This window comes from Microcebus murinus, chromosome 10 (genome assembly GCF_040939455.1).
Source record: "Microcebus murinus isolate Inina chromosome 10, M.murinus_Inina_mat1.0, whole genome shotgun sequence".
Taxonomy (NCBI): Eukaryota; Metazoa; Chordata; class Mammalia; order Primates; family Cheirogaleidae; genus Microcebus; species Microcebus murinus.
Genome location: NC_134113.1, coordinates 8,929,515 through 8,954,419, shown reverse-complemented (window position 1 = coordinate 8,954,419; position 24,905 = coordinate 8,929,515). Strand labels below are relative to the sequence as shown.

Here is a 24,905-nt window from a genome sequence, read left to right as displayed (position 1 = left end):
ATAACCAGTACAGAAATAATTTGTCCCTAATTTATCAACAGAGAAATACTGTATTCCATCCCTCTCTCTTAAGAATTTGCAAGAAATGTTACATTGATCAACGTCACACACACATATGTCTCTCTCACTCTCTCTAGCTCTCCCTTCCTCACTTCCCTATTAACAACACTAGGATGAGAAATTAAGGGGCAAATGAATATTTTAAAATATCAATGTTCAACTTGATTTCCACCAAAAAAAAAAAAAAGCCTTCTGGGGATTGCATTGAACCTATGGAGCAACTTGGACAGAAATGACATCTTAACAATATTGAGTCTTCCAATCCATGAACACAGTCTATTCTCTCAAGTTATTTAGGTCTTTAATTGCTCTTAGAAATGTTTCATAGTTTTCAGTGCAGAGGTCTTGCATGTCTTCTGTTAAGTATTTTAGTATTTTTAAGCTACTGTAAGTGGCACTCTTGTTTTAATTTCAATTTCTAATTGTTCATTATTGGTGGATACTAATGCAATTCATTTTAAATGTTCACTTTGTATCTTGAAATCTTGCTAAACTTACTTATTAGGTCCAGCAGGTTTTTTGGTAGATTCTTTGGGGTTTTCCACAGAGATAATCATGTCACCTTTGGATAAAAAAATAGTTTTATTTCTTCTTTTCCAAAATATATGTCTTTTATTTCTTCTTTTCCAAAATATATGTCTTTTATTTCTTTTTCTGGCCTAACTACACTGGCCAGGATCTCCAATACAATGCTGAATACAAGCAGACATTTTTCCCCTGTTGCTGATCTGAGTGGTAAAGCATTCAGTCTTTTATCATTAATATGTCAATAGTACATAACAAGTTTTTTTTATATGCCCTCTATCAGCTTGAGGGAATTTCCCTTTTATTCACAGTCTACTTACATTTTTAAAAAATTGTAAATGAGTATAAAATTTTGTCAAATGCTTTTCCTGCATGAATTGAGGTAATTATATCATTTTTCATCTTATTCTGGTAGATTACAGGGTTTATTTTCAAATGTCAAACCAACCTTACAACTTTGGAAAAAATCCACGTGGTCATGATGTATTATTCTTTTTATAAATTGCTGGATTTGATTTGCTAATGTTTTATTAAGACTTTTTACATCTATGTTAATGAGGGATATTGGTCTATAATTTACTTTTATTATAATGTGTTTGTCAGGTTTTGGTATTAGATTATGCTGGCTTCATAAAATGAGTTGGGTACTGTTCCTTCCTCTTCTATATTCTGAAACAATTGGTATAAGATTGATGTTACTTCTTCCTTAGAAATCACTAATAAACCTATTTAATATATGGGACTGGGAGAGAACTAAGATGGCAGACGAGAAACACCGCCAGACAGAGTGTCTCTGAAGAAAAGACAGATTCTAGCAGAAATTAGAAGAAAGACAAGAAGACGAGCATACTGCGGACGAGGGTCGGAAGGAGGGGTACCTGAGACCACGGGAGACTCCAAAGGAGGAGACTGCGGAGAGGAACTGGAAGCTGAGGACGCTGGAGCAGCCAGGAGACCAGTGGGAAGGGTAGGTGAATGGGCCAAGTTTTCCCTCCCCTACATCTGGGACTGCTGGTGGGCTCCCCAGTGGGTGGAGAGATCTGTGGACACCAGCTCAGAGACAGCTGCCACCAGTGAGCGGTAAGCCAGTAGCAGATGTGGCACAAGGCTCCCAAATCCCTCGGGGCACCTCTGTGTGCACAGACCCAAGCCCTGCAGCAGGTGCCATATTGCCTCATTCTCCCCTCCGCCGACCCTATCTACGGCTGCCCAGAGAGACAATATAGCCACCGCCTGAGGAAACCTCTAGGGAACTGGACCTTGACTTTTGGGGAACTACAGCTGACTAAGAGGAACTCAGACTGTGAGCTCCTTACCCGCCAGCCCTTCCAGTTGCTGCTGGCACAGTGATCCCAGGAGAAAGGGGCAGAGCCTGAGGATGAGAGACATCGACCCAGCTTGGGCTCCCTATGGGTGAACTGGGACTGGCATGCCTCTCCCTGGTGGGTATATAGTTTGAACTCTGCGGCCTAGAGGTCAGACCTGCAGACCAGATCCCGTGCACTGAGGTCTCGCATTACCCAGGGCAAGAAGGGATATACGTGAACAGCCTACTGAGGTGAGCGAGCCTTCAGGGGCAGATCAGCGTCCTAGAGGGCAACCCTCCTCCCAAAAGGAGGCTATGCGCCCAGCCCAGGTGGCGTTCCTGCCCAGGGAACCACGCATGGGCATCTCAGTCCCGGGAGGCCTGGTAGTGTGTGGTCTGGCTTGCTGGCAGAGGCCCAGGAGTAGCTGGGGAGTTGGGGAGGGTGGAAAGAAGCCAGGCCCGCTCCAGACTGCGGGTCTCACACAGCCCCACCCCCACACACAGACTCTCTGACTGAGCGGGGCCATTCCAGCCCCTCCCTGACAGCTTTTCCTGGAAGCAGAGAACAGAACTTTGACCCCTGCTAACGGCATTGGTGGTGACTGAGGGCAGGCTTACCCAACCCAGCTCTGCCCAGACTCTCTCCTAGACCAGCCCTCACTGAGGGGGAGAAAAGGACACACCTGGAAGTCCCAGGGCCCCACCGACCACCTGAGGCACTAGAGTGCCTCCCTACAGGAACAAGAGCTGATAACACAACACAAAAACAACAGCGCAGCCTGTTCCTCAAAGCAAGCGCCATCTACTGACAGGGAGGACATCTTGCACAGCCTTTTCACGGCACCTACTGACTCATTATACAGGAAGTGGTCGAATCTCACCCACAGACACCACCTACCGGCTCAGAAACTAAACAAGGTGTGTGAATACCCAAACAAAAACTTAAAGAAAAGAAACAAATGATCGACATGGGAAGAAATCAGTGAAGGAACTCCAGAAATATGAAGAATCAAACGGAAAACACACCCCCAAAGAGGAGCACCAGCCCCCTAGAAATGGACACCAAGCCAAATCAGGAAACCAAAATGACAGAAGAGGAATTTCGAATGTGGATCATAAGAAAACTCAACGACCTGCAAGAACAACTCAATAACCAACACAAAGAAACTGCAAAAAGCCTCCAGGACCTAGAACAAAAGTTCACTACAGAAATAGACACAATGAAGAAAAGTTTAACTGAACTCCTGGAAATGAAGAATCAATTCAGGGAACTATAAAATACAGTGGAGAGTCTCAAGAACAGGGTAGATCAAACAGAAGAAAGAATCTCAGAGATTGAAGATAACACCCTCCAACTAAATACAGCAGAATGAAGAAATCAAGATGGAAATTAAAAAATTCTATGAGGAAAATGACAATGGAGAGACAAGTTATCAAATCCTCTGGGACATAGCTAAAGCAGTTCTGAGAGGAAAGTTTATCTCCATAAATGCCTATAACCAAAAGTCAAAGGGATCACAAATAGACAATCTAATGAAATGACTCAAAGAGCTAGAAAAAGAAGAACAGACCAACCCTAAACCCAGCAGAAGAAGTAAAATCAACAAGATCAAATCAGAACTAAACGAAATTGAAAACAGGGAAGCTATTCAGGAGATTAATGAAACAAAAAGTTGGTTCTTTGAAAAAATAAACAAAATTGACACGCCATTGGCTAAGCTAAAGAAAAGCAGAAAAGAGAAATCTGTAGTAAGCTCCATCGGGAACAAAAAAGGAGATATCACAACTGATCCCAAAGAGATACAAGATATAATTTATGAATACTACAAAAATCTTTATGCACACAAACTGGAAAATGTGGAGGAAATGGACAAATTTCTATAAACACACAGCATCCCTAGGCTCAACCAGGAAGAAATAGATTCCCTGAACAGACCAATCTCAAGAGCTGAAATAGAAACAGCAATTAAAAATCTCCCTAAAAAGAAAAGTCCCGGTCCAGATGGTTTCACACTCGAATTTTACCACACTTACAAAGAAGAACTAGTACCTATCTTGCAGAAATTATTCCACAACATCGAGAAGAACAGAAACCTTCCCGACACCTTTTATGAAGCGAATATTACTCTGATACCAAAACCAGGAAAGGATGCAACAAAAAAAGAAAATTACAGACCAATATCCCTAATGAATATAGATGCAAAAATTTTCAACAAAATCTTAGCTAACCGAATCCAGACGCTTATCAAAAAAATAATCCATCACGACCAAGTGGGCTTCATCCCAGGGATGCAGGGATGGTTCAACATACGTAAATCTAGAAATGCAATTCACCACATACACAGAAGCAAAAACAAAGACCACATGATTCTTTCAATAGATGCAGAAAAAGCTTTTGACAAAATTCAATACCCTTTCATGATACGAACACTTAAGAAAATAGGCATAGAAGGGACATACCTAAAAATGATACGAGCCATATATGACAGACCCATAGCCAACATCATACTGAATGGGGAAAAATTAAAAGCATTCCCATTTAGAACTAGAACCAGATAAGGCTGCCCACTATCTCCACTTCTATTCAACATAGTGCTGGAAGTCCTGGCTACAGCAATCAGACAGGAAAGTGGAATTAAAGGTATCCAAATAGGGGCAGAAGAGATCAAGCTTTCACTGTTTGCTGATGATATGATATTATATTTAGAAAACCCCAAAGATTCAACCAAGAAACTCCTGGAACTGATAAATAAATTTAGTAAAGTCTCAGGATACAAAACCAATAACACAGAAATCAGAGGTATTCATATACGCCAACAACAATCAAATTGAGAACCAAATCAAAGACTCAATACCCTTCACAATAGCAACAAAGAAATTAAAGTACCTAGGAATATACTTAACCAAGGAGGTAAAAGACCTCTTCAAGGAGAACTATGAAACACTGAGGAAGGAAATAGCAGAGGATGTAAGCAGATGAAAATCCATTCCATGCTTGTGGATCAGCAGACTCAACATCATTAAAATGTCTATACCACCCAAACTGATCTACAGATTCAATGCAATACCTATTAAAATTCCATCAGCATTCTTCACAGATATAGAAAAAATAATTTTATGCTTCATATGGAACCAAAGAAGACCTCAAATATCAAAAGTCATTCTAGGCAACAAAAACAAAATGGGAGGCATTAATATGCCAGATATCAAACTATACTACAAAGCTGTAGTAATTAAATCAATCTGGTATTGGCACCAAAATAGGAATATTGACCAGTGGAACATATCTGAGAATCCTGATATAAAACCATCCTCATATAGCCGTCTAATCTTTGACAAAGCAGACAAAAACACATGCTGGGGAAAAGAATCCCTTTTCAATAAATGGTGCTGGGAAAATTGGATAGCCTCTTGTAGAAAGCTAAAGCAGGACCCACACCTTTCATCTCTCACAAAAATCAACTCATGCTGGATAACAGACTTAAACCTAAGGTATGAAACTATTAGAATTCTAGAGGAAAATGTTGGAAACACTCTCCTAGACATCGGCCTAGACAAAGAGTTTATGAACAAGTCCCCAAAGGCAATTGCAGCAGCAACAAAAATAAATAAATGGGACATGATCAAACTAAAAACCTTCTGCACAGCTAAAGAAACAGTCATGAAAATAAACAGACAGCCTACAGAATGGGAGAAAATTTTTGCATCCTACGCATCTGATAAGGGGCTGATAACTAGAATATACTTAGAACTCACGAAAATCAGCAGGAAAAAGTCAAATAACCCTATTAAAAAGTGGGCAAAGGACTTGAACAGAAACTTTTCTAAAGAAGACAGAAGAATGGCCAACAAACATGAAAAAATGCTCATCATCTCTAATCATCAGGGAAATGCAAATCAAAACCACAATGAGATATCACTTCACTCCAGTGTGAATGGCCTTTATCAAAAAGTCTCTAAACAATAAATGCTGGCTTGGATGTGGAGAGAGGGGAACACTCCTACACTGCTACACTCCTACACTGCTGGTGGGACTGCAAACTAGATCAACCTCTGTGGAAAGCAATATGGAGATACCTTAAAGCGATACAAGTGAATCTACCATTTGATCCAGCAATCCCATTGCTGAGCATCTACCCAAAAGAGCCAATGACACTCTACAAAAAAGACACTTGCACTCGAATGTTTATAGCAGTACAATTCATAATTCCAAGGCTGTGGAAAAAGCCCAAGTGCCCATCAATCCAAAAATGGATTAATAAAATGTGGTATAAGTATACCATGAGTACTATTCAGCTCTAAGAAACAACGGTGATATAGCACATCTTATTTTCCTGGTTAGAGCTGGAACCCATACTACTAAGTGAAGTATCCCAAGAATGGAAAAACAAGCACCACATATACTCACCAGCAAACTGGTATTAACTGAGCAGCACCTAAGTGGACACATAGGTACTACAATAATAGGGTATTGGGCAGGTGGGAGGGGGGAGGGGGGCGGGTATATACATACATAATGAGTGAGATGTGCACCATCTGGGGGATGGTCATGCTGGAGACTCAGACTTGTGGGGGGAGGGGGGGAAAGGACATTTATTGAAACCTTAAAATCTGTACCTCTATAATATGCCAAAAAAGAAATATATATATATATATATATATACACACACACACACACATATATATGGGACTGGGGTTTTCTTTGTGAGGTATTTTTATAATGTATGTGTGTGTGTGTGTGTGTGTGTGTGTGTATGTATTTTTCCTCAGCTTATTTGACAAACACAAAGGTCTTCTCAGGGCAGTTTTAGCCAGTTGTCTTATTCATTTCAACTAAGGTATCAAGTCTACTGCCATAACATTGTTCATAATACTCTCCCATAATCCTCTAATATTTATAGGATTTTTACTTATATCCTATTTTTCATTCTTAGAATTGGCAATTTGTAATTTTTCTCCATTTTTTGATCAGTTCTGATGGAGGTTTATAAATTTAAACCTTTTAAAAGAGGCATCTTTTAAAAATGTTTTATTTTTATCTATTTTTTATTTCATTTATTCCTATTCTTTGTTATTTACTTCCTTTGGGTTTAATTTGTTCCTTTGTTTCAAGTACCTGGTTAGAACCTCATATCATTGATTTTTAAGGTGTTCTTCCTTTATTATATAAGCACTTAAAGCTATAATTTTCCCTCTAGTAATTTCCTACTAATTTCACTGAATCTCACAATTTTTTATTTTCATTTTCATTGTCTGAAGTATTTTATCGTTCTCTGTGATTTAGTGTCTCATGGATTATTTAGAAGTATATTGCTAAATCTCCAAATATTTGTGGTTCTTCTAAGTATTTTTTTTTTTTTTTTTTTTGAGACAGAGTCTCACTTTGTTGCCCAGGCTAGAGTGAGTGCCATGGTGTCAGCCTAGCTCACAGAAACCTCAAACTCCTGGGCTCAAGCAATCCTCCTGCCTCAGCCTCCTGAGTAGCTGGGACTACAGGCATGCACCACCATGCCCGGCTAATTTTTTCTATATATATTGGTTGGCCAATTAATTTCTTTCTTTTTATAGTAGAGACGGGGTCTTGCTCTTGCTCAGGCTGGTTTTGAACTCCTGAGCTCGAGTAATCCGCCCGCCTCGGCCTCCCAGAGAGCTAGGATTACAGGCGTGAGCCACTGCACCTGGCCTTTTCTAAGTATTTTATTTTTAATCAATTTCTAATTTAATTACATTGTGGTCAGAAAACATACACTTTAAAATTTCAATCTTTTGAAATTCATCATTATTAATACTTTTTGTTTTTAATGATGGAGTTGTTAACAAATGACCATGAGATCTATAGGGGAAGGAAAAGGAGAAAACTTTATTGTCAGAGAGACAAGCTTCAGATTTAGGGAAGGCAGCCTCTGGGGAAACTGGAACAAACACAGGCTTTGAAGAGGGGAGAGGGAAAGCTGGCATTTATGTCTTTCAGGATCTGCCTAACATGCATATTTAGTAGGTTTGGGTAAAATTTATGAATATTTATGAGGGAAGTCAAGTGTATGCACAGTGGGCAAAGGTATGTAACATACATTTACATACGTGCATTTTAGGATGGAGATTTAACATTAAAATGAGGTGGAATTTGGCTCTTTATGTCAAAAGGTGAACTATGGGGCACAAAGGCATTTTATGCATAGTCTCTGTAAACTGGCCGAAACTAGCTCTGTAGCTGTTTATCAGGAAAGAATGTCTGCAAGGTGGGTGGGTCTCCTGTCCAACTAGAGTTGCTGGTGGGCCCGCAAGGTTGGTGGGGGGAGTCCAGTCAGTGGTGTGTGGTCTACCAGAGTCAGCTGGGAAACCCCCAGTTGCAGCTGTTTTAGCAATATATTTTTTCTTTTTAAAATTTTTAATTATTATGGGGACACAATAGTTGTATATCTTTTTAGCAATATTTTCTTAAGGGTTAGTTTCTTCTCAGTTACAGAAAAGAAACTTTATGGCAGTTAGGAATATAGAGGTATATGACCAACCCCTCTCCCTGCTATGGCCTCTTGATTCTGTTTCTGGTACCTTATTTTAGCCATATGGAGTCCATTTCATCTGTCAGCTGGGGGTATATTTTAATACGGTTAAAATATGTTCTTTTGGGAGAGGGGAATCAAGATGGTGGACAAGAAACACTGCCAGACAGAGTGTCTCTGCAGAAAAGACAGAATCTAGGAGAAATTAGAAGAAAGAAGCAAGAAGGCAAGCATACATCGGATGAGGGTTGGAAGGAGGGGTACCTGAGACCACAGGAGACTCCACGGGAGGAGGTTGCTGAGGAGAACTGGAAGCAGAGATCTATCTCCCAAGTAGCCTGGAGACCCGTGGCAAGGGTAGGTAGAGCAGTTAACTTTCCCCTCACTTGCATCTCGGAATGCTGGTGGGCTTCCCAGTGGGCGGAGAGATCTGTGACCACCAGCCCAGAGACGGCCACCGCCAGTGAGCAGTAAGCCTGTAGTGGACGCGGCACCAGGCTCCTAACTCCTGCGGGGCATCTCCCTGTGCACAGATCAGAGCCGTGCAGCAGGCACCATATTGTCTCATTCTTCCCTCCCCTGTCCCAATCCGCAGCTACCGAGAGAGATAATATAGCCACCAGCTGGAGGCACCTCCAGGGAATGGGACCTTCCATTTTGGGGCCCTACAGCTGACTGAGGGGAACTCAGATGGTGAATTCTCTACCTGCCAGCCCTCCCAGATGCTGCTGGCACAGTGATCCCAGGAGAACAGGGCAGACCCTGAAGCTGAGAGACATAGATCTAGCTTGGGCTCCCTGTGGGTGAATTGGGACTGGCACTTCTCTCCCTGGTGGGTATAGGGATTGAACTCTGGGGCCTAGAGGTCAGACCTGCAGACCAGATCCCCTGCACCCACATCTCGCATTGCCCGGGGCACAGAAGGTATATACGGGTACAGCCTACTGAGGTGAGTGAGCCTTCAGGGGCAGATCAGCGTCCTACAGGGCAACCCTCCTCCCAAAGGGAGGCAGTGTGCCCAGCCCAGGTGGTGTTCCTGCATAGGGAACCTCCTGGCCAGCATCACAGCCAGGGGAGGCCCAGTGGCGTGAGGTCTGGCCTACTGGCAGAGGCCTAGGATTAGCCACGGAGTTGGGGAGGGTGGAAAGAAGCAAGGTATGCTCCAGACTGCGGGTTTTAGTTCCACCCCCACATGCAGACTTTCTGACTGAGTGGGGCCATTCCAGCCCCTCCATGGCAGCTTTTCCTAGATGCAGAGAACAGAACATTAACCCCTGCTAACGGCCTGAAGGAAGGTGGCCGGAGGGCAGGCTTATCCAGCCCAGCTCTGCCCAGACTCACTCCCAGACCAGCCCTCACTGAGGGGGAGAAAAGGACACACCTGGAAGTCCCAGAGCCCCACTGACCACCTGAGGCACTAGAGTGCCTCTCTAGAAGAACAAGAGTTGGTCACAGGTCACAAAAAACAACAGCGTAGCCTGTTCCTCCAAGCAAGTGCCACCTACTGACAGGGAGGACATTCTGCTCACCCTTTTCATGGTACCTACTGACTCATCATAGTGGGTGTGGTCGAATCTCACCCACAAACACCACCTACTGGCTCAGAGACTAAACAAGGCATGTCAATACCCAAATGAAAACCTAAAGGAAAGAAGCAACAGCTGATTGAGATGGCAAGAAATCAGTGAAGGAACTCCGGAAATATTAAGAACCAAATGGAAAACACACCCCCAAGAGGAGCACCAGCCCCTTAGAAATGGACACCAACCAAAATCAGGCAACCAAAATGACAGAAGAGGAATTTCGAATGTGGATCATAAGAAAATTGAATGACCTACAAGAACAACTGGATAACTAACAGAAAGAAACTGCAAAAAGCCTCTAGGACCTGGAACAACAATTCACTAAAGAAATCAATACAATGAAGAAAAGTATAACTGAACTCCTGGAAATGAAGAATCAATTCAGGGAACTACAAAATTCAGTGGAAAGCCTCAAGAACAGGGTAGATCAAACAGAAGAAAGAATCTCAGAGATTGAAGATAACACCTTCCAATTAAATAAAGCAGTCACAGAGATAGAGCACACAAATAAGAGAAAAGAGCAAAGCCTACAAGAGATGTGGGATTATGTGAAGAAACCTAATGTGAGGGTCATAGGGTTACCAGAAGGGGAAGAAGACAACACTCAAGGGTTGGACAAGCTATTTGAAGATATAATAGAGGAAAATTTCCCAGGCCTTGCTCAAAATCTCGATATACAAGTTCAAGAAGCTCAGAGGACCCCTGGGAGATTCAATGCAAACAGGAAGACGTCATGACATGCAGTCATCAGACTGACCAAAATATCAACTAAAGAGGCCCTTCTAAGAGCTGTAAGACGAAAGAAGTGAGTAACATACAAAGGAAAGCCAATTCGAATAACACCAGACTTCTCTACTGAGACTTTATAAGCAAAGAGAGACAGGGGCCCCATTCTCACTCTTCTGAAACAGAACAATGCCCAGCCTAGAATCTTATTCCCTGCAAAACTAAGTTTTGTATATGAAGGAGAAATCAAGACATTCTCAGATAAGCAAAGTCTGAGGCAATTCACCAAGACAAGACCAGCCCTTCAAGAAGTACTCAAAACAGTGTTACCCACGGATCAGCACACTCACGAATGTAAATCTACTCAAAGCCCAGATACCACAATGGCTCAAGAGAGAAAACAAAGCAACAAGGTTCAACCTAACATAATGAACAGAAATCTGGCCCACCTATCAGTTATCTCAATAAATGTGAATGGCTTGAACTCCCCATTCAAGAGACATAGGCTGGCCGAATGGACAAAAAAACAGAAGCCAAGTATCTGCTGCCTTCAGGAAACACATCGAACCTGCAAGGACGCATATAGACTAAAGGTAAAGGGGTGGATATTTCAAGCAAACGGAAGCCAAAAGAAAGCTGGTGTGGCGGTGCTGATTACAGATAACTTAGTTTTTAAATCAACAAAAGTAATAAAAGACAAAGAAGGTCACTATATAATGGTGAAGGGTACAATTCAACAAGAAGACATAACAATTCTAAATATATATGCACCCAACCTTGGTGCACCCAGATTCATAAATCAAACTCTACTTGATCTAAACAAATAGATAAATAACAACACCATAATAGTTGGAGACTTTAACACCCCACTGACAGCACAGAACAGATCCTCCAAACAGAAAATCAACAAAGAAATAATGGATTTAAACAGAACTCTAGAACAAATGGGCCTGACTGACATTTACAAGACATTCTACCCCCAAACCACTGAATATATGTTCTTCTCATCAACTCATGGGTCATTCTCTAAGATTGACCATATCCTAGGACACAAAGCATGTCTCAATTTAAAAAAATAGAAATTATACCATGTATCTTTTCAGACCACAATGGAATAAATGTAGAAATCAATCCTAACAGGAGTTCTCACTTCTACATAAAGTCATGGAAACTAAACAACCTTCTGCTGAATGATCACTTCATAAATGAGGAAATCAAGATGGAAATCAAAAGATTCTTTGAACTAAATGACAAAGGTGACACAAGTTAGCTAAACCTGTGGGACACAGCTAAAGCAGTCCTGAGAGGAAAGTTTATTTCCATAAATCCCTATATCCCAAAGTCGAAAAGAGTACAAATAGAAAACCTAATGAATCATCTCCAAGAGCTGGAAACAGAAGAACAGAGCAACCCCAAACCCAGCAGAAGAAGTGAAATCATTAAGATCAAATCAGAACTAAATGAAATTGACAATAGGGAAACTATATGGAAGATTAATTAAAAAAAAGTTGGTTCTTTGAAAAATAAACAAAATAGACATACCATTGGCTAGACTAACAAAAAGCAGAAAATAAAAATCTCTAATAAGCTCCATCAGGAACAATAAAGGAGAAATTACAACTGATGCCACGGAGATACAAGATATAATTTATGAATACTACAAAAACCTCTATGCACACAAACTGGGGAATGTGGAGGAAACAATTTATTAGAAACACACAGCCTCCCTAGGCTCAACCAGGAGGAAATAGAATTCCTGAACAGACCAATATCAAGTACTGAAATTGAAACAGCAACAAAAAACCTTCCTAAAAAGAAAAGTCCTGGACCAGATGGTTTCACACCTGAATTTTACCATACCTACAAAGAAGAACTGGTGCCTATCCAGCAGAAATTATTCCACAACATTGAGAAAGATGGAAACCTCCCCAACAAACGAACGAAGCGAACATAACCCTGATACCAAAACCAGGAAAGGATGCAACAAAAAAAGAAAACTACAGACCAATATCCCTTATGAATATAGATGTAAAAATCCTCAACAAAATCCTAGCCAATAGAATCCAGGTGCTTGTCAAGAAAATAATTCATCACAACCAAGTGGGCTTCATCCCAGGGATGCAGGGACGGTTCAACATACGCAAATCTATAAATGTAATTCACTGTATAAACAGAAGCAAAAACAAAGACCATATGATCCTCTCAATAGATGCAGAGAAAGCATTTGACAAAATTCAACACCCTTTTATGATAAGAACGCTCAACAAAATAGGCATAGATGGGGCTTACCTAAAAATGATACAAGCTATATATGACAAACCCACAGCCAATATCATACTGAATGGGGAAAAACTGAAGGCATTCCCACTTAGAACTGGAACAAGACAAGGTTGCCCACTATCTCCACTCTGTTCAGCAAAGTGTTGGAAGTCCTCGCTACAGCAATCAGACAAGAGAGCAGAATTAAGGGCATCCAAATGGGAGCAGAAGAGATTAAACTCTCACTCTTTGCTGATGACATAATATTATACCTAGAAAACCCCAAGGATTCAACTAAGAGACTCCTGGAATTGATAAATGAATTTACTAAAGTCTCAGGATACAAAATCAATACACACAAATCAGAGGCATTCATACATGCCAATAACAGTAAAAGTGAGAACCAAATCAAAGACTCAATATCCTTCAAAATAGCAACAAAGAAAATAAAGTACCTTGGAATATATTTAAGTAAGGAGGTAAAAGACCTCTACAGGGAAAACTAAGAAACACTGAAGAAGGAAATAGGAGAGGACGTAAACAGATGGAAGAATAATACCATGCTCATGGGTTGGCAGAATCAACATTGTTAAAATGTCTATACTACCCAAAGTGACCTACAGAATCAATGCAATCCCTGTCAAAATACCATCATCATTTTTCACAGATATAGAAAAAATAATTTTATGCTTCGGATGGAACTAGAGAAGACCCTGTATAGCAAAATCAATCCTAGGCAATAAAAACAAAATAGGAGGTATCAATTTACCAGACTTCAAATTATACTGCAAGGCTATAGTAATTAAAACAGCATGGTACTGGCACAAGAACAGGGACATTGACCAGTGGAACAGAACAGAGAACCCAGCTATAAAACCATCCTCATATAGCCAACTAATCTTCGACAAAGCAGACAAAAACATATGCTGGGGAAAAGAATCCTTATTCAACAAATGGTGCTGGAAAAACTGGATAGCCACATGTAGAAGACTAAAGACCCACACCTTTCACCTCTCACAAAAATCAACTCATGCTGGATAACAGACTTGAACCTTAGGTATGAAACTATTAGAATTCTAGAGGAAAATGTTGGAAATACCCTTCTAGACACTGGCCTAGGCAAAGAATTTATGAAGACCCCAAAGGCAATCACAACAGCAACAAAAATAAACAAATGGGACCTGATCAAATTAAAAAGCTTCTGCACAGCCAAAGAAACTGTCAAGAGAGCAAACAGACAACCCACAGAATGGGAGAAAATTTTTGCAAGCTACATCTCTGATAAAGGGCTGATACCTAGAATCTATTTAGAACTCAGGAAAATCAGCAAGAAAAAATCAAACAACCCTATCAAAAAATGGGCAAAGGACATGAACAGAAACTTCTCAAAAGAAGACAGAACAATGGCCAACAAACATATGAAAAAATGTTCAACATCTCTAATCATCAGGGAAATGCAAATCAAAACCACAATGAGATATCACTTAACTCCAATGAGAATGGCCTTTATCAAAAAGTCCCCAAACAATAAATGCTAGCGTGGATGCGGAGAGAGAGGAACACTCCTACACTGCTGGTGGAATTGCAAACTAGTTCAACCTCTGTGGAAAGCAATATGGAAATACCTCAAAGCGATACAAGTAGATCTACCATTTGATCCAGCAATTCCACTACTGGGCATCTACCCAAAAGATTAAAAGTCACTCTATGAAAAAGACACCTGCACTCGAATGCTTATAGCAGCACAATTCACAACTGCAAAGCTGTGGAAACAACCCAAGTGCCCATCAATTCATGAGTGGATTAATAAAATGTGGTATATATATACTATGGAGTACTATTCAGCTTTAAGAAACAATGGTGATATAGTACCTCTTATATTTTCCTGGATAGAGCTGGAACCCATTCTATTAAGTGAAGTATCTTAAGAATGGAAAAACAAGCACCACATGTACTCACCAGCAAATTGGTATTAACGGATCAACACCTAAGTGGACACATAGGAGTAACATTTATCAGGTTTCGGGAGGGTGGGAGGGGGGAGGAAGGGATGGGTATATACAACCAAACGAGTAAGATGTGCAACGTTTGGGGGATGGACACGCTTGATGCTCTTACTCGATGGGGGGGGGGCATGGACAATATATATAACCTTAACACTTGTACCCCCATAATATGCTTAAAAAAAACATGTTCTTTCTTGGTCAATGTTCATTTTGTACTTGAAATGGATGTTTAAAAAAAGGAAAAAGAATGTATTATGTAGTGGTTGGATGTGGTATTTTTTCTTTTTTCTTTTTCCCCCATCTTGGTATCTGCATGAATGGATGTGGTATTTTACAGAAGTCAATTAAGTCAAAGTTTTTGTTAGTGTTGTTCACATCTATATACCAAAGGATTTTTTTTATCGAGTTGTTCTATCAACTACTGAGAGTATTAAAATCTCAAATTATGATTGTGGAATTGTCTATTTTCCCCAATAATTCTGCCAGTTTTTGCTTCATGCATTTTTGAAGCTCTGTTATTTGGTGCATACAAACGTATAGTTGCTATATATTCCTGATGTGCTGACCTGTTTATCAATATGGAAAGTCCCTCTTTATCTTTAATAATTATCTTTTCCTTGACATTTATTTTGTCTGATATTATTATAGCCACTCCCACTTTCTTATGTTGTTTTAACAGTATATATTTTTAAATCCTTTTACTTTCAATCAATTTATGTCTTTGTATTTAAAGTGCTTCCCTCATATATAGCATATAGTTGGGTCTTGATTTTCTATCCAATCTGAAAGTCTTTTTCTCTTAACTGGAAAGCTTATTGCATTTATATTTAATGTAATTATTAAAATGGTTGGATTAAATCTTCTGTTTTGCTATTTGTTTTCTATTTGTCTTATTTTTGTTCCTCCTTTCCTTCCTAGTTTTGGGTTAATTAAGTACATTTTCAGAATTTCATATTAATTCCTCCATAGAATTTTAGCTATATCATTTTCCTTTTTGAAAAAGTATAATTAAATATGGATGTTTAGCTTATCATGAGTTAATTATAGTTAATATTATACTATTTCATGTAAAATATAGAAAACTTTCAATAGTATAATTCCATAAATTCTCTACTCTTTGTGCTATGTTGTAATATGGATCTACATATATTTTAAATCCCAGAATATAGTATTATAATTTTTGCTTTAAATAGTTATTTGTACTCTTTTATTTAGAAGAAAATATATATATAATATTTTATACTTATCCACATATTTATCATTTCCAGTACTCATCGTTCTTTTCTATAGATTCTGTAATTACCATCTGGTATATTTTCCCATTACTCTGAAAATATCCCTTCACTGTTTCTTGCAGTATGGATTTCCTGACAATTAGTTTTTATTCATTTGAGTATGTCTTGTTTTTACCTTCATTTTTGGTTTTGTTAGAGATAGAATTCTGGGTTGATCTTAACACTTGCAGGATGACTTTTCATTGTCTCCTTGTACAAACTGTTTATGATGAAAATTCAGATGTCATTCATATTGTTGTTCCTCTGTATGTAATATGATAATTTTTCTTGCTGCTTTCAAGATTTTATCTCTGGAATTCAGCTATTCAACTATAATGTTCCTAGATACAGTTTTCTTTGTATTTATTCTACTTGGAATTCATTTAGCATTTTGGATCTTAAAGTTTATTTCTTTCACAAATTTGGGGAGTTTCTGGCATTATCTCTTCAAATAATTTTTTTGCCCCTCTTTTCCTCACCTTCTGGAACTACAATGGCACCAATGTCAGACTACTTGATATTGTCCTATAAGAGTGAGTCTGTTTATTTTTATTTAATCTTTTTCTTTTAATTTTTTAGATTAGATAATTTCTATTCATCTATCTTCAGATTAATTTGCTCTTTCTTTTATTTTTAATCTACTTTTATGCCCATCAAGTAAATTTTTCATTTTAATTATTTATTTTTCAGCTCTAAAACTCCCACTTAGTTCTTCTTTTCTTTTCTTTCTGTGTTTTTTTTTTTTTTTTTTTTTTTTTTTTTTGTCCATCTCTAGTTCTGGACAGAAAGTTATTTTCTTTATAGTTTTTATTTGTCTGCTGAGATTCTCCTGTTGCTCATTAAGTACTTTAAGTTTTTGAATAAATTTATAGTAGCTACTTTTAGAACTTATTGGCTAAGTGCAACATCTTTGTCATCTAAGGGTCAGTTTCTATTGACTTCTAATATCTTCATTATGACTCATATTTTCCTATTTCTTCACATATCTAGTGATTTTAAAAATTTTATACTGGACATTTGGATGATACATTGTAAAGTCTCTGGATTCTGTGATACTTCTCTAAGGAGTGTTGACTTTTGTTTTAGTAAGAAGATAACTTGCCAGCCTCTTGAAACTTTCACCCCTCCAGTGCACAGAAGTAGAAGTCTCTTCTCAGTTCTTTTGGTTTCTAGTAGAATTTTTTTTTTTTTGTCAGACTCACTGGGGTCCCATGTGTACAGCTTAGAGGTTAGTTAAGGATTTGGGAGAGGTTTACACAAAAACTAGGGGGTTCACCTCTCCTGAATCTCCCTCCCTTTTAGGATTTCTTTCATAACTTCCCAGCTTCTCTGCCAGCACTGAACTTTCTCTTTCAACACCCAGGCCATATGGAATGAAGACTACCCTCACAGTCTTAACTTCAGCCACTGTATTTTTTAGCTTTATAATTTGCATTTGATCTTTTTAAACAGATACCAATACTCTGGTGAAATTCTCCATTTTTTGTCTGTTTTCTTGATTGTATTAATCATAATTGTTTTAAAATACTTATGAATATCTTATACCTTCAGAATCTAGATTATTTGTGGATTTATTTTTATTGTCTATTTTTCTCCTATATTTATGGTCATTTGTTCATTTCCTGGTATGCCTGATAATTTTCCATTGAATGCCAAAAATTTTTCATGAAAAATTATAAAGGCCCCCAAGAAAGAATTTGGTTGTTTTCCTGAAGGCAGATGGATTACAAATTAATCACTTTCCTCTAGGTAAAGCTGGGTTTTAGCACTTGTAAGAGCTGTTCTATTTCTGGTTTGTCCTTACTCCTAGAATTTAATTCTGATGCTCAGGGTGTAGCCTGCTAGAGATCCCAGCTGAAAGCCTAGAGTATTAACCAAGGCCCCTATAATTTGGTATATCCTGAACTCTAACCTTTGTCTTCTTGCATCACAACATTATCAGAATCTCTGTTCAGCTGCTGACCTCTTAGAAGCTGCTTCCTCTTTAGTTTCTTGGCATTTTATCCAGAACATATGTAGCTTTGCAGTAGGCAAATGTTTCAGTAAGAAATTACACAAAGACTTTTAGAATTTCTTCTCTTTGCCTCCGTCCCCTCTGGAATATGGACCCCTCAAGTCCCTGAGTCCTGGGAAGCCCCATCTCTCTGTCTCTCTGGTTCAGTGAGACTGTAAAAAGCCCAGGCCTCAAATTTTCCCTCAGCTTCTATTATCTTGCTCTGTTAATAGGCAAATGACCCAAAGGGGGAAACTGAGATAAATGAGGACTCATCTCAATTTTCTTCTGCCTGGGAGAAGAATTTTCTTCTCCCTGGACTCATTATGTGTTTTCTACCTTGGTCGTTATATGATGACTTCAAACCAGTTTTTAATAATTTCTCAGAGTTAATAATTATTTTTCGTGGCAGGATTAGACCAATATTATCTATTATAACCAGACGCAAAAGTCCTCATTACTAACTGGTTTTAGAAGAACTTCTTGCTAAATTTTATTTTATTAAAAGAATTGTGTTTTTTGAGATAGGGCCTCACCCTGCCACCTAGGCTAAGCCTCCTGAGTAGCTAGGACTACACGTGCATACCACCACACTGGTTGATTTTAGAGATGGGGTCTTGCTATATTGCCCTGACTGGACTCAAACTCCTGACCACAAATGATCCTCCCACCTTGGACTCCCAAAGTCCTGGGATTACAGGTATGAGCCACTGTGACCGGCCCCTATTTTAAATTATGTTTTTGTGGAATTTGTGAAAGAAATGAACCAAAAGTTACAACTTCCCAGGGGACAGCCACACACATAAGCCATCATAGCCATCGCAACCAGTACTAATTGGTTTCCATACCAGTAGTCTCAGCAGAAAAGTTAATTTGGTAACAAAACTGAGTTTTACTACCTTTAAGCTATTTAATACCAAAAAATTCTTGAAAGAGCAATAAGGAGAATCTTTTATTATTCATTGATCTTACCAGCACCAAGATACATTTCTTTAACCTCAACATGGTGCTTCCACTGTTTATATTTATATTTCCTTTGATCTGAGTTTAAGGCAGCTTAAAAGATTCATATTAAAAGCTTTGTATTTTATACGAGTTGGTAAGCATTATTATACATAAGAACCAATAAAATACTATTTAGTCTTTGAAAAATGCATGAGCAAACAAATTATTCTTTTACTAATTAACTTTAAAGAAGAAATCATAATTATATGATGCTGGATTTAGTGACAGCCAACAGCCTGGAATCTCAATTGGCTTTATCCTTTATCGCCCTGTCTAAACAATATTGCAACCCTTTTAATGTTTTATAAAGACAAAAAAGTACAACATCCCCTGCCTCATTTTGCTATCAGTATACAGCCCTTTTTAAAAGGGCACACAAATATATATCTGTATGTGTATACATAAAAATATACATAACAACCAACTCTTTTTCATATAGTCTCTTAACAAGTAATCTAAATCTAAATCTAAAATCTAAATCTAAATACTTAACAAGTAATCTAAATCTAACAAAAATCTAAACAGGCAGCTCTTATTTCATGCTAGTTTTTCTAATTTGGTCTGCACCAAAACTGTTCAGAACTTATGGTAACATATTCAACCAAGTACTCAAAACCTACAATGATGAATTACCTGTTAGTCCTTTAAAAAAAAGGGGCACTTTCCCAACTGAGAAGCACCTGTATGACATCTACATTTTCATATCCCTGGTATCACTGATAAAGAGTGAAAGGAAGGAATAAAAATAGAGATCGAAAACAGAGAAAAGTAAAAGAATGCTTCAAAAGAGTTGTATTTTTAATTTTTTTTTTATAGACTCACCCCATGTAGTTGTCTTGAGGTTTTCATCACCCGTCTGAACAATGCTGGATTGTGTTGGTTTCTGACAGTCCTTATTGATTACGATCTCCTTTGCTGGGTCAAATATTGTGAATGAGGGAGAGACATAGAGTGTCTCAACAGAGGCCTGGTTATAAAAAGTAGAATCTGACTTGGATATCATTAAATTGTGACTGATAAATTCTTTACTTGATGACCAAAATGCTGGTAAAGTTGCCAATGTTTCAAAACTTTTTGCAGCTGATTGCTTTTCTAGGGGCGTTTGCAAGGGGTCTTCTGTTACAGCATTTGTAATGGTACGGTTACTGTCCGATTTCTTGTCCAAACTCACATTTGTCTGTAGAGAGGGGCTTTTTTCTGAGGGAGTAGGCACAGCATCTATAAAATGACAAATAAGAGCTATAATCAAATAATAAATGAAAAATACTCTATTTCAAATCTGCTGCAATCTTAATAAATAGGACTTTTTAATGCCTTAACAGAATTCTATTTAGTCCTTCTGCTTTCTTACTATGCTTCTATATTCTGCCTATTTAAAGTACACCCAAGCTATAATTGATGCCTTAGTCATTTGGTAGCTGCCTTTTCCTCTCTCCACACTGAAACACAAGGCAAGGAAAAATTCAAATACCTTGTCTTTAAATATTTCTCCCTTCACCCACTTATCTGTCTCTGAAACCACCTTATTTTTAGTACTTTCAAACTTTCATCTTTTACGTGATAAACTAGGGGAAATATGCCACATCATACTGGTCTATCCTTATAGAACCCTCAGCTACAAAAAAGTCTTTTTCCCAAAAATAAAGAATGTCTTCTTCCCCTCAGTGTCTATATGAGGCACATTAAAGAAACTCAGTACTTTAGGCAGCAGAATAATAATTATCAATGAATTATGGACCTGGTCTGAATTTCTAAACTCAAACGGCTATCAACACTCTCAGTGCTGGGGCTTGCTGTCATATATTTTCATCTGAACCTGGATATGAAAACAAAGAAAATTATTTTTAAGAGATTGAGCTCATGAAATTAGAAGGGTAACTAGGTAAAAGAGGGCAAAAGGAAGATTGTGAGATTTAAAGCTCCCCAAGGGGAAGAGGATGCAGAAATTGTATAATTTGCTATCAAGTGATTATATCACAATGTATATATCGTAACACTTCATAATACACATCTATATGCTATCCTCAGCACTTCAAGGCTCTGAGTTATTAAAGAAAAGAAAATTTTCTTTTACTCTAAAAACCTTCCTTTCCATTTTCATCCATAGCTAGAGGTTAGCCTGAACAAAAAAGCTGCTGGTATTTTATACAGTGTTAGACAATTCAAGAAACTTATATTGATTTCTCCCTCAGAAATTCTATTTTTCTTCAATCCTCTCATCTTTAAAACTCAATTCAAGTATCATTTTCTCTTTAAAGTTTGCCCTGACCCTTTTCTTTCCTCGCCTATTCTATTATTGTCTATCTTACCGTATCCTGTTTGAAGCCTGTGGGTAATTATAAAACTTCTTATCTCATTTATTACAAGTCTTGTCCCCTACCTGACAATAGTCTCCTTGAGGAGACCTTACTTAGGAGTCATCTTTGTATCCCAGCACCTACCAGTGACATTCCTAGAGGATGTATTCAATCAGTGCTCACTGAATGAAAAGAAAACTGAAGCACAGGGATTAAAGAAAAAGTAATGCCTTTGTTATTTGAAATTGAATATAGTTTACTTAATGATGAAAGGAAACATAAAATAGGTAGAGGAAAATAACCTGTCCTAAAATATTCCTAATTTGCATATGACCATAGTCTATTTAGTTGGTAAAACATTCTGTTAAAAATACAAATATAAGGCCAGGCGCGGTGGCTCATGCCTGTAATCCTAGCACTCTGGGAGGCCGAGGTGGGAGGATTGCTTGAGGTCAGGAATTTGAGACCAGCTGAGCAAGAGGGAGACCCTATCTCTACAAAAAAAGTCCAAGTTCCTTGGGTTTTAAAGGCCCTCCAATTGCTTATTTTCTATCACCACTCAACAGCAAACAAATAGGCCATTCTCATCACTCACATCCCCATGTACATTCTGGTCCCTTTTGCTTCATTCTCCATGCTGATGCAGGTCTCCTGATCGTCATGGCCACTGCTTTCTCACCGTGCAACACTGGAACACTCTCCCCTTCCCCATCTATTTAAATTCTACTAATTCTCAAGGCCCATCTCAAGTAATTGCTACATGTGGATGCTATTTCCAATCATGCCTACCACTCCATCCTAATCCTTCTCTTCTCGGACATAACAAAGTATTTATTTCTGTAAACTCATCTTTTTCATTTAATTATATGCTGTTTTGTGCCTAACATATATCATATTAAGATCCTGCATTCTGACTTTATAGCCTGCACCATGCTTTTGCATATAGGAGGTATGCAAATGTTTGTTAAATTTAACCATTTCTTAATTTATAAATAATCTAAATCAACTTTTCATGTTGGTTTTGTGTATAACAATGTATACTGTACGTGAAGCCTAAAAATGAGAATGATCAAGAAACATTTGTTAGTACCTACTGTTTACACTGTACTGTACTGTATTAGACTCTGGAGATACATGTAAGTGGAAGTCATAGTTCCTACTGTTAGTGAACTTAAGATCAAGTGTGGATGATGTATAATATGTGTAGATACATATATACATGCATACCTGTTATATGTCTATATATATACACAAGTAAATTTATGATAAATACATAAAAATAAGTAATACAAGTTACCAGTTCGATTTCAGAGTATCTAGAAAACTGTAGTTTCCAAGAAATGAGTAAATATAAAGAATATTATTGATTGGATCAAGATGGTGGACAAGAAACACCGCCAGAGAGAGTGTCTCTGCAGAAAAGACAGATTCTAGCAGAAATTAGAAAAAAGAAGCAAGAAGACGAGCATACAGCGGACGAGGGCCAGAAGGAGGGGTACCTGAGACCACGGGAGACTCCACGGGAGGAGGTTGTGGAGGAGAACTGGAAGCTGAGACCACCGAGGCAGCCCGAGACCAGCGGGAAGGGTAGGTGGATCAGTCACCTTTCCCCTCCCCTGCATCTGGGACAGATGGTGGGCTCCCCAGCGGATGGAGAGACCTGCGGACATCAGCCCAGAGACGGCAGCCGCCAGCGAAGCGGTAAGTCTGTAGCGGATACAGCACAAGGCTCCCAAATCCCTTGGGGCACCTCCATGTGCAGGCGCCATATTGCCTCCTTCTCCCCTCCGTCGACTCTACCCGCAGCTGCACAAAGAGATAATATAGCCACCAGCCAGAGGCACCTCCAGGGAACAGGACCTTCCCTTTTGGGAACCTACAGCTGACTAAGGGGAACTCAGACTGTCAGCTCCCTACCCGCCAGCCCTTCCAGGAGCTGCTGGCATGGTGATCCCAGGAAAACGGTACAGACCCTGAGGCTAAGAGACATAGACCTAGCTTGGTCTCCCTGTGGGTGAATTGGGACCGGAACTCCTCTCCCTGGTGGGGATATAATTTGAACTCTGGGGTCCAGAGGTCAGACCTGCAGACCACATCCCGTGCATCGAGGTCTCACATTGCCCGGGGCACAGAAGGGATTTACGTGAACAGTCTACTGAGGTTTGTGTGCCTTCAGGGGCAGATCAGCATCCTAGAGGGCAACGCTCCTCCTAAAAGGAGGCTATGAGCCCAGCCCAGGTGGCGTTCCTGCACAGAGAACCTCCCTGCCAGCATCACAGTCCAGGGAGGCCTGGTGGCGTATGGTCTGGCCTTCTGGCAGAGGCCCAGGAGTAGCTGGGGAGTTGGGGAGGGTGGAAAGAAGCCAGGCCCGCTCCAGACTGCGGGTCTCACACAGCCCCACCCCCACACACAGACTCTCTGACTGAGCGGGGCCATTCCAGCCCCTCCCTGACAGCTTTTCCTGGAAGCAGAGAACAGAACTTTGACCCCTGCTAACGGCATTGGTGGTGACTGAGGGCAGGCTTACCCAACCCAGCTCCGCCCAGACTCTCTCCTAGACCAGCCCTCACTGAGGGGGAGAAAAGGACACACCTGGAAGTCCCAGGGCCCCACCGACCACCTGAGGCACTAGAGTGCCTCCCTACAGGAACAAGAGCTGATAACACAACACAAAAACAACAGCGCAGCCTGTTCCTCAAAGCAAGCGCCATCTACTGACAGGGAGGACATCCTGCACAGCCTGTTCACGGCACCTACTGACTCATTATACAGGAAGTGGTCGAATCTCACCCACAGACACCACCTACCGGCTCAGAAACTAAACAAGGTGTGTGAATACACAAACAAAAACCTAAAGAAAAGAAACAAATGATCGACATGGGAAGAAATCAGTGAAGGAACTCCAGAAATATGAAGAACCAAACGGAAAACACACCCCCAAAGAGGAGCACCAGCCCCCTAGAAATGGACACCAAGCCAAATCAGGAAACCAAAATGACAGAAGAGGAATTTCGTATGTGGATCATAAGAAAACACAACGACCTGCAAGAACAACTCAATAACCAACACAAAGAAACTGCCAAAGGCCTCCAGGACCTAGAACAAAAGTTCACTACAGAAATAGAGATAATGAAGAAAAGTTTAACTGAACTCCTGGAAATGAAGAATCAATTCAGGGAACTATAAAATACAGTGGAGAGTCTCAAGAACAGGGTAGATCAAACAGAAGAAAGAATCTCAGAGATTGAAAATAACACCCTCCAACTAAATACAACAGTCACAGAGATAGAGCAGAGAAACACGAGAAAAGAGCAAAGCCTACAAGAGATGTGGGATTATGTGAAGAAACCTAATGTGAGGGTCATAGG

General features: G+C 39.5%; 2 protein-coding genes across 2 annotated transcripts in view; both read right to left on the bottom strand.

The window, feature by feature from the left end:
- RPS19BP1 (ribosomal protein S19 binding protein 1) overlaps positions 1-22,138 on the bottom strand; it is a 211,555-nt gene extending 189,417 nt beyond the window's left edge. The window contains exon 1 of the mRNA XM_076006976.1: positions 22,135-22,138. The gene's annotated coding sequence lies outside the window, so the exon portion shown is untranslated. The remainder of the gene's footprint in view (positions 1-22,134) is intronic.
- ENTHD1 (ENTH domain containing 1) overlaps positions 1-24,905 on the bottom strand; it is a 142,761-nt gene that overhangs the window by 12,766 nt on the left and 105,090 nt on the right. Inside the window, exon 6 of the mRNA XM_012741869.3 lies at positions 20,063-20,458. Coding sequence (XP_012597323.2) covers positions 20,063-20,458 — 396 coding nt within the window. The remainder of the gene's footprint in view (positions 1-20,062; positions 20,459-24,905) is intronic.